Source organism: Pundamilia nyererei, unplaced genomic scaffold (assembly GCF_000239375.1).
Source record: "Pundamilia nyererei isolate P.nyererei 1_Seehausen unplaced genomic scaffold, PunNye1.0 scaffold00048, whole genome shotgun sequence".
NCBI lineage: Eukaryota > Metazoa > Chordata > Actinopteri > Cichliformes > Cichlidae > Pundamilia > Pundamilia nyererei.
The window spans coordinates 3369774-3380830 of NW_005187449.1; the positions used below are offsets into that span (position 1 = coordinate 3369774).

The following is an 11057-nucleotide window of genomic DNA, read 5'->3' on the forward strand; positions in this document are numbered from 1 at the left end:
TGTACATATATTTATATTTATAGATACATATATATTTAGTCATCTTTTCTCTTTTACCATGTGTCTCTAATATTTTGCTCCTTACTATTTTTCTATTTTCTTTATTATTTTATTTTATTTTATTTTCTCCTACTGTATCATGCTGCTGAGTGACTGCTGCTCGTCATACACATTTCATTGCAATGTTGACCCTGTGCTAACTTGCATATGACAAATAAAACTGAAACTGAAACTGCTGAGAAGAGAATATATTTAAAACTGGCTGTGTTTCAGCATGTTTCTATATCAATCAGGAATTGGTGCTTCATGTTGAATAGCAGTATGTACACATTATAGATAAAACTCATTATGTTTTTCTCCCTCCAGAGTGGACCATTGTGGAGAGCAGTGGCTAAAACCTGGACTACTGAAGTGTAAGTCTCAGAAATGATAACTAAATGTTTATGTCAAACCTTCAAAACTACAGCTTCACAGTGGCTACAGGCATCTTTTATATACAGTCCTGTATATATTCATTCAGAAAGTATCATCATTAAACTTTCTATGACTGAGCAACATATCAGCAAGTAAAGAAAGAATAAAGCATCAAATATGTCAGATTATCAACTGCAGCTCCATCTTTTTCTTACCAGATTCATGTGAACTCACAGTGGACACCAACACAGTGAACAGAAACCTCAGACTATCTGACAGCAACAGGAAGGTGACACGTGTGAAACAGGACCATCCATATCCTGATCATCCAGACAGATTTGACTGCTGGCCTCAGCTGCTGTGTAGAAATGGTCTGACTGGCCGCTGTTACTGGGAGTTGGAGTGGGAAGGAGAAGTTTATATAGCAGTGAGTTACAGAAGAATCCAAAGGAAAAAAAAGAGTGATGAGTGTTGGTTTGGAGGAAATGATCAGTCCTGGAGTCTGAGCTGCTCTGATGGTGGTTACTCTGTGTGGCACAATAACAGAGAAACATTCATCTCCTCCCACTCCTCTTCATCCTCGGTCTCTGACAGAGTAGCAGTGTATGTGGACTGTCCTGCTGGCACTCTGTCCTTCTACAGAGTCTCCTCTGACACTCTGATCCACCTCCACACCTTTAACATCACATTGACTGAATCTCTGTATGTTGGGTTTGGATTTGGGTTCTGGTCATCTGAATCTTTACTTTCTCTGTGTTCTTAGTGTACCTTTAATCTCATCACTGAGACAGGACACACACCACTTGTAGGTTTTTTACTGTCCATGTTTACAAGGGGACATCTTTTCAGAAATGTAACCAAGTGGATTTAGAGCCTAAAGCTGACCAGCGAGTGAAGTAAAAGTGGTGAAAAGTGAAACATGTTAGAAAGAGAAGATGGCCTTAACAGGGTGTGAACTTGTAAAGTAAAAATATGATGCATTTAAGGTTATCCTATTTGGTTTTTATTTAAGAAGAGAATTTGTTCCACTGTGCGATGGCCGAGTCTCTTTGTTTGCTTGGAGATAATTTCTCCTGCTTAGAGAAAATCCTCTCACACGAAACAGAAAAGGTTGCATTGCATAGAAACTGCAATGCAAGTTGGTGGGGATGCAGGTATATGATCTTCCTGGGTCCCACAAACTATCACCGAAAAAGAGTAAACAAAGTAAATTGCTGCACATTTTGTAGAATAACATTTTAAGATTATTTTAACAATGAAATTCTTTAATGATATGTATATTATGAAAAGCAGATGTTTTGTTAAGACATTTTAAGTTTTTCAAATTTCAGATAAAATAAATACACCCAAAACAAAGGCAAGCAACAAGAACAGAAAGCTGGCAAACCCACCTGATTGACCAAAATCAACTCAAATTACTCCCACATGACAGAACCTCCTCTCTTCCTCGCTGGCTCCATATCACTCATTAGAATGATCAGTGGTTTGCTATTTCTCACCATCAAAACACTCCACAAGTCCTGCGAATGACTAATCACTTTCCTATAAACCACTGACTCAGATACTGAAGCAGTTAAATGAAGCTTCAGACGTCATTGATCATGTGACTCTGGCCAAAAGAATCAAGTCTCGACACAGTGCTTCTGAAGCAATGTGTTGGTTTCTTTTGACACACCTGCCAGAGTGTCTGCTTCAAGCGGGCCATCACTGCTGTGAACTGTAGCGCCCAGGCTGATAAACCAGAGATTAGGCAACAAAGGGACCTTTGTTTTGTTTTCTGGAGCAATTATGTGTTAATTACACCCACACAGGCTCAACCCATCTTCTGGAATGATGATTGCAGTCTTGAAGCTGATCATCGTGCACACCCACATGGATTCATCTTCTTTGATCCACTGAATCAAAGTGGAGGCTCTGCTCTTTATGATGAGTCACGGTATCTGACCTACTATAACTACTTTGGCTCTTTTCATTACCCACAAGGTCATTTAACTCAGGGTGAACATACTCAGAGCTAACAGAGCTAACTCTGATCAGAGGGGCGTACATCGATTTTGGTGATGTAGAAAACGCACTAATGTTTTTATTAGTGCTGTCAGCGTTAATCAACGCGCTAACGTGTTGACGCCGGTCAGCCCCATGAATGGGACGATCCGCGGTAACTTGTTAACAGAGATTTGCCACATTAATGCAGTTATGGCGTTAACGTCATTAACAAGATTAATGCTGTTTTTATGCTTGATTACGCTAGTTTTTATGCTTGCCTCTAACACCACTAAGTCTGTTTTACACAGATGGATTCATTGGGAACTGAATAGATAAGAAAATTGATCATGGTCAATTTCCTGTGGGTATACAGTGACTAACCATTTTTAAATACGTCAAGTTTATTATTTCAGAACTCTAATGTTGCTGTAATGTTAGAAATAAACAGCACCACCGATCTTGAGTACCGATTCCTCTGATCATGTATCTGGTCCTTTTTTTTTCATCCTGTCTGTCAGCTTTTGCATGGGAAAGGTGGAGAAAATATAATAAAATACAAATAGAAATGCACAATGTATTGACAACTGCTGCACCTGTAAGAAAAACAAAGAAACATACTCAGATTGTGTAAAACCTGCCTTCTGGACAAGGCCCAGAAGAATTCTAAGTTCCACTGTAAGCTTGTCTTACTGTCTGTTAATGTTCCACAAGAGCAGGTTCAAAGTTCAGTGGCATGTGGTTATTGTATGACCTTAAATAATAAAAACTGTGGAGAACTGAATGTGGAGATTAGATTGAATCTGCAGACCAGCAAGCTCCTGTTTAGCCTTGCTTTTAGTTGCTTTACATTAGAAGTGGTTGATTAAGATTAATTTCACACAGATTATTTCTTCCATCAAACAGTAACGCAAACTGCTTCCTGCCTCTTCACTGTCAGCAGGTATGTCCAAAAAGCTTCCAAGTCTTTGTAGGATTTTGTTGTATGTTGCTGCAGAGGTGTGTTCATGGGCATTTTTGTCTGTTCATGCATTTTCATTCATGTGACCATCTCAGGATGCTCTCTGTTAGAAAATCGTTATGCTAATGGAAGTTCAGGCTGGTCTGCAAGAACTGATATTCAGATGACTAAATTACCTTTTCACTGGTTTATGTTGGGCTATCACAACCCATCAGTCTATTTCATTTGTTTTAAAAAGCTTTCAGTTCAAACTGTCTTCTACAACACGTCCAAATGTCAACCCTTATGATTATTTTTGGAAAATGTTTTTTTCAGAGTGGGGACCTTCACATTACAACCACCTCTGTGATGGAGAGATATTTTGTTTCCAGCCATTAGTTTCATTAATTGGTCTTGAGTACTGGGGGGACTTATCAAAAGGGTTATTGGCAGTATTATGATCAACCTCACTCCAGATTTAAAAAAACATGAGACTTGTTACTTGTTTTTTTTTCTGTTTCTATCATTTACATAATCCTTAATAAGTCAAATTTGACCTTGACACAACAGGAAGCTTCAGTAACCAGATGGCATGTAGAAATTTGAAACAAACAAACAACACAACTTTTTACCTATAAATAAATGTCCTTTGATGTAATGACATTTACAGTTTTTACAACAAACAGAATGCTATCACACCGATCAGCAGCTGTAATTCATATCATACAAAATCAAAGTTCAAGGTTTTATTTTTCTGAGGTATAAAAATCACAAAAAGGTTCCTGATAACCTTATTGCTCAATGTGATTAAAACCCCACCGCCAAGATAAAACAACATGAAAGGAAATCAAATAAAACAGTTATTAGGTGCACTAATTTTGATTTTACAAACACGATCAAACACGTGGTATTTTCTGTAAAGTGTTTCTTATCTTTGTTTGTTTTATGTTACGGTATCAAGATATACTGGTATTATGTTAACAAAGACCAGTTTACATTTTGAATATCAAAACGAATCCAAACTTTTTGTAATTGTTTGACAGCAGTCAGAACAAATGTGTCCTGTGATGTTGTGTGAAGGTTTGGGATCTGCTATGGATCAGTGCAGGGAACATGAGAGTCGAATCAAACTGCAGAGGTGAGATGACCAACCGCCCATGACACATCATCTTATCTCTAGTTAAGCACTCAAGTTAAATGATTATATATAATAGGAAGATCAAACACCACAAACGGGACTCGCCTGTACCCAGTTGTGTCTCCATGGAGAGCGATTGGTCCAAGGGCGAACATGTTAACTTCAAAGATGGACATCACCCTGCTGATCCAAGGTAAGAAGTCAAAGGAACTAAAACAGATTTGTTAGACAAAATGATTTCTTAACAATGTTGAAAGAAATATTGATTATTATTTATTTAATTATCTTAATATTTAGAAAAAAGTTTAGAAGAGCAAAAATTCAAAAGCGTTCAGAGTTTTCTTCATGTGATCACTGTTTCAGGTTATTAATGAGTTCTTATTCAGGATAAACGAGTCCTTGTGTTTGCAGGAGGAGCCTGCAGCAGAGACCACACTCACCTGTATCCAGCAGCGTGTCCATGCAGAGTGAGTGGTCCAAGGGTCCACATGTCGACTTTAAACATGAACAGAGGTCTGACCTTGGGTAAGGACTGCAAACTGAAGGTGCAGCTTTTTACAGTTTCAGAGGGGCAGAAAATGGATGGATGGATGGCTGTTTTAGCACTGCATTTAGCAATACCATTTTCATCCACTTTATTTAACACGGTTTAAATTCTTTATAGCACGCTCCAACCATTTCATGGCTTTATGTTTTTTTAGCAGGAGGATTTACTTACTCATTCTAACTGTCATGTACTAAGACAAGTCACATAGGATGGTGTCTAACATAAATGCGTTCCTATATTTAAAGGAAGATCCTACAGCAGAGACCACACTCTTCTGTATTCAGCAGTGTGTCCATGAAGAGCGATCGGTCCAAGGGTCCACATGTCGACTTTAAACATGAACAGAGCCCTGATGATGCAAGGTAAGAGCGCAACAGGGTCGATTCAGGACTTATCTGAAACAGACATTACACATATTTTAGAATCAGGTTTTTATCAACATATAGATCAGGATGAATGTATTGATCAGTAAGAAGACTGAATAGGTTATGTTTTATTATTGCATTTGCAAATGCCAACTTGTTCCCATCACTTATAACATGTCCAGTCCCATTCGATTCTTTATACTTGCTGCAACTATCATAGCACTTTGTGTCTTTTGCCACTGGGTTCACCCAGTGTGCTTGCTAACTGAAATCTCTCCCCCTGTGATTGTAGGAAGGTCAGACAACAGCAGCGCTCTCCTGTATCTAGCAGTGTGTCCATGCAGAGCGAGCGGTCCAAGGGTCCACATGTTGACTTTAAACATGAACAGAAGTCTGACCAAGGGTAAGGACTCAAAGGTGCATGAGTTATCTGATACAGAGTACTGCACATATTTTAACTATCAATTTTATATCCTAATAAATCTATCAGACCATAAAGCGCCCCGGATTATAAGACGCACTGTCGATGAACAGGTCTGTTTTCATACATAATGCACACTGGATTATAAGACGCAATAAGGGAAACAAAACAGTCCAGTCAGAGTTGAATAAGCCAGACTTTACTCAACTCATTCTTCTTGCTTTCTCCACTTCTGTACCCTTGATTCATTAATGTTGAATTCTCTCGCAGCTGCTCTATTCCCATGTTGTTGCAGTATATTAATGACTAACCTTGTATTGTGGATGGAATCTCTTAGTTGTTCTCCTCACTGAAGTTTGGTCCGTTTACACCGTCCTACGATGCGTTTGCATTTGCCCCTAACCATCGGGAATGCTCGCGTTAACTTTTATTGAGTAGAAAAAAGTTAGCATTCTTCCTTCAGCTTCACTGTTTAAGTTATGCTAACATAGCTGTGTCGCTAGCAATCACGTAGCACATCATTATATACTATACCGGCTAGTCCAACTTCAGTAACCCTACAAAAGTCACTGCTGTTTAGTTTTCTGTCTTCATTTCTGTCTGAAGTGATAGGAGAGCTGTGTGTTTAATTTTTTTTCAGAAATCTCTGTCAGAACATGCTATATCATGTTTAGGTGGAAACTAGCAAGCTAAGTTCCTGTTAACTTCTAACTCCGTTAAATTTAATAAATTCTGTTTTCATGGATGTCTGGATGTTAAACTTTATTGTTACACCTTTTAAAGCAGCAAATTTTGTTAAAGATGAAAGAATTTAGAGAGTTAGTTTTTAACTCTCAGTGATGGCGCAGTGTGCTTTTGACTTTGGAACCTGAAGCAGAGTTTGGACACAGATTACTGCGCAAGGCTCCTGACTACGGTAGCCGTAATGCTCCGATAATCGGAGCATCGACAAGCTTCGTAGCTTACCAAAGTTTCAAGGTCAGAAAGCACAACCAGAATTCATACATAAGGGGCACCAGATTATAAGGCACACTATTGATTTTTGAGAAAATTAAAGGATTTTAAGTGCGCCTTATAGTCCAAAAAATATGGAACAATACGGTATATTAAGTTTTAGCATTGCATTTTAAACATGCTGGTCTAATCAAGGATTTTAACATGGCTTATTATTTTTATTCATTTATGATTATCTCTAGCATGGTGCTTTGTATTGTTCGTATTTTATCACTGTGGTTCACACCATGTGCTGGGTAACTGAAATATCCTCCTGTGATTGTAGGAAGATCAGACAATGGCAGCAGCACTCTTCTGTATCCAGCAGTGTGTCCATGCAGAGTGAGCGGTCCAAGGGTCCACATGTTGACTTTAAACATGAACAGAGGCCTGATGTTCTGGGGTAGGAGCTGAAAGTGTGCAGATGTATCTGAGAAAGTACCTTAATATTTTTTAAGATTGGTGCAGCCATTACAGCAGGAGGATTAATATACTTGTACTAACTAATACTAATCTAGTTCATAAAGCATGTTATCTAACTGAAATATCTTTCTGTTTGTATCAGCATTATCTTTCTATTAGTCTAAAATCGAACGCATCGCTAATAAAGAGCTACGATGTAGATTTTTATTCTCACAGCTCTTTAGCAAAAGTAAAACTGCTCTCAACAAAATACAGCCGGCTTTATGTGGGATACTTTTCACTATCTATCAGACAAACAGTGAGGGGGTGGAAGGTTGGAGGAGTTATTTACGTTTTTACTGGACTGCACAGTCCTGTAAAAGCTTTATTTTGAACCTGTTATCCTTAAGCAACTCACATGATAACTAAAATAAACATAAATATTTTATGTGTCTCTCTAGAGTTCAGCATGCCCAGCAGAATCAAAAAGACCTCGACTCCATCTTCACTGTGTGTAAATGTTCACCCACTGCACTTATCGTCATCAGTGATAGGTATTCTGGTTGGAACAACCTTCAGGCTACATGCATTAATATTTCTGTTCCAGAAACTCGAGAAGAGCATCATCAGTTTTGTGAAGGATGAGCTGAAAAAATTTCAGAGGATTCTGAGCCCAGATGACTCAGTCGGATTGGAGAGTGAGAGAGAGGATGGTGAAGATGTGGAGGAGAGGAGGAGCAGCAGAGAATCATTTCTGAAAATCACACTTTACTTCTTGAGAAGAATGAAAGAGAAGGAGCTGGCCGACCATCTCCAGAGCAGTACGAGTATTTCAGTAATGTCGATGTGATGTCACTTACCTACTGCCTCGTACAGGGCATAGGCTTTGAACCTGTGGTGGTGACAATTCTGACATTTATCTTGGTGGTAAAGTTATCTCATGATCCTCATCTGCTGGGAAGGTCACTTGTTTCTGCTGTTATGTCAGCATCTGTTATAACATGTCCGTCAATAATGTCGCTAAGGCAAGGAAAGCGCTCATTCTCCTTGAAATGTTTAACCATCCAACCTGCAGAGCATCACTACCATTTTCTTCTGTGGATGCCTTAGGAAGCCTTAGTTTCCCAAAATGGTAAATGATCTTTTCTGTTGCCAGTGGAAGAGCAAGGAAGGTGATTCTTGGTGACTCCATGGGTCCTGGGAGTCAACTGGTTGCCTTACAGGTCCAATATTCTACTACTTACCTCACTATATACATATTTTTCAAGTTTCTGCCCCAAAGTGACAGAGTGACAGCGCAAAGTCGCCAATACACGATCGACACTCTGGTTTTTTAGATGCCTCTTTTTGTATTAACTTCACTTTCAAATCCAGCCACATTCTCAGCACAGTATTGGTATTTAAGATGGGTGATGGTATGTTTTGTCAGGCATTTTTGCTGTAATAAACGCCTTCTCTAACACCTCCAGCTCGACTGTGTTAGTGGTTTTTAGTTACAGGCCTTAAAGTCATTATGTCAGTCTCACCCCGTTGTTGGGGGAAACAGCCAGAACAGTTCCCTGAATTAAATGATGCTCACCACTCACTCAGAAACACAGCCTCACAGTTTAACTGTGGCCGTCCCTTTGGCTAGTTATGTATCTACGAAGTGAAGGTGGAATGAACTCCCATTTTGAGATCGTGTCTCAAAATGCAGGCTTGAATGGTGTTAAACACACTAGAACAATATGTGTGCTACAAGGACAAGCTGCCTTTCAACCTGGTGCACGTACTTGTTTAAACACATTGTGTTTACGGGATTTTCAGTAGCTGCATATTTCTTAAGCTACTTGGTGTTGAGCTTTTTGTGTTCGTGAGATTTAACAGGTTTTAATTTCTCTTTGTTTTTTATTCAGGAACTCATAATACTGTGTGTCAATATAAGCTGAAGTCTAGCCTAAAGACAAAATTCGAGTGTGTGTTTGAGGGGATCGCTAAAGCAGGAAACCCAACCCTTCTGAATCAGATCTACACAGAGCTCTACGTCACAGAGGGAGGGACTGCAGAGGCCAGTGATGAACATGAGGTCAGACAGATTGAAACAGCATCCAGGAAACCAGACAGACCAGAAGCAACAATCAGACAAGAAGACATCTTTAAAGCCTCACCTGTTAAAGACAAGCCAATCAGAACAGTGCTGACAAAGGGAGTGGCTGGCATTGGGAAAACAGTCCTAACACAGAAGTTCACTCTGGACTGGGCTGAAAACAAAGCCAACCAGGACATCCAGTTCATGTTTCCATTCACTTTCAGAGAGCTGAATGTGCTGAAAGAGAAAAAGTTCAGCTTGGTGGAACTTGTTCATCACTTCTTTACTGAAACCAAAGAAGCAGGAATCTGCAGCTTTGAAGACTTCCAGGTTGTGTTCATCTTTGATGGTCTGGATGAGTGTCGACTTCCTCTGGACTTCCACAAAACTAAAATCATCACTGACCCTAGAAAGTCCACCTCAGTGGATGTGCTACTGACAAATCTCATCAGGGGAAAGCTGCTTCCTTCTGCTCGCCTCTGGATAACCACAAGACCAGCAGCAGCCAATCAGATTCTTTCCCAGTGTGTTCACAGGGTGACAGAGGTAAGAGGGTTCACTGACCCACAGAAGGAGGAGTACTTCAGAAAGAGATTCAAAGAAAAGGAGCAGGCCAACAGGATTATCTCCCACATCAAGACATCACGAAGCCTCCACATCATGTGCCACATCCCAGTCTTCTGCTGGATCACTGCTACAGTTCTTGAAGATGTGCTGAAAACCAGAGAGGGAGGACAGCTGCCCAAGACCCTGACTGAGATGTACATTCACTTCCTGGTGGTTCAGGCCAAAATGAAGAAGGTCAAGTATGACGAGGGAACTGAAACAGATCCACATTGGAGTCCAGAGAGCAGGAAGATGATCGAGTGTCTGGGAAAACTGGCTTTTGATCAGCTGCAGAAAGGAAACCTGATCTTCTATGAATCAGACCTGACAGAGTGTGGCATTGACATCAGGGCAGCCTCAGTGTACTCAGGAGTGTTCACAGAGATCTTTAAAGAGGAGAGAGGACTGTACCAGAACAAGGTGTTCTGCTTCATCCATCTGAGTGTTCAGGAGTTTCTGGCTGCTCTTCATGTCCATCTTATATTTAGCAACTCTGGGGTCAACATGCTGGAAGATCAAATTGCTTCTAAGAAGCCTAAGGTCTTTAAAAACAAATGTAGTCTAAAACTCCTTCATCAGATTGCTGTGGACAAGGCCTTACAGAGTCCAAATGGACACCTGGACTTGTTCCTCCGCTTCCTCCTTGGGCTATCACTGCTGAACAGTCAGAATCTCTTAAGAGGACTCCAGAAAACAGTAGGTTCAGAGTGCAATCAGAAAACAGCCAAGTATATAAAGAAAAAGATCAGCGAAAATGATGCTACTGAGCAAAACATCAATCTGTTCCACTGTCTGAATGAACTGAATGATTGTTCTCTAGTGGAGGAGATTCAACAGTTCCTGAGTTCAGGAAGTCTCTCTACAGATAAATTGTCTTCTGCTCAGTGGTCAGCTCTGGTCTTCATCTTACTGTCATCAGATGAAGATCTGGACATATTTGACTTGAAGAAATACTCTGCTTCAGAAGAAGCTCTTCTAAGGCTACTCCCAGTGGTCAAAGCCTCCAACAGAGCTCTGTAAGTGGATGAATCAGAATCAGAATACTTTATTGATCCCTGGGGGAAATTATTTTTTTGTTACAGTGCTCCATTATAAACCAACATAAACCAACATTAAGACAAGACAGACAATACGCTAACTAAGAACTAACTAAGAATAGCATAGTACTATATATATATAT

At 39.8% G+C, this 11057-nt stretch overlaps 2 protein-coding genes across 2 annotated transcripts in view; both read left to right on the forward strand.

The window, feature by feature from the left end:
* Positions 1-3181, forward strand: part of LOC102210134 (NACHT, LRR and PYD domains-containing protein 4C-like) — a 21977-nt gene extending 18796 nt beyond the window's left edge. The window contains exons 10-11 of the mRNA XM_005732796.1: positions 367-413; positions 633-3181. Coding sequence (XP_005732853.1) covers positions 367-413; positions 633-1177 — 592 coding nt within the window. The 3' untranslated portion in view covers positions 1178-3181. The remainder of the gene's footprint in view (positions 1-366; positions 414-632) is intronic.
* Positions 3182-7987: 4806 nt separating this feature from the next.
* LOC102194130 (protein NLRC3-like) overlaps positions 7988-11057 on the forward strand; it is a 6037-nt gene continuing 2967 nt past the window's right edge. The window contains exons 1-2 of the mRNA XM_005732826.1: positions 7988-8024; positions 9099-10893. Of these exons, the coding sequence (XP_005732883.1) occupies positions 7988-8024; positions 9099-10893 (1832 nt within the window). The remainder of the gene's footprint in view (positions 8025-9098; positions 10894-11057) is intronic.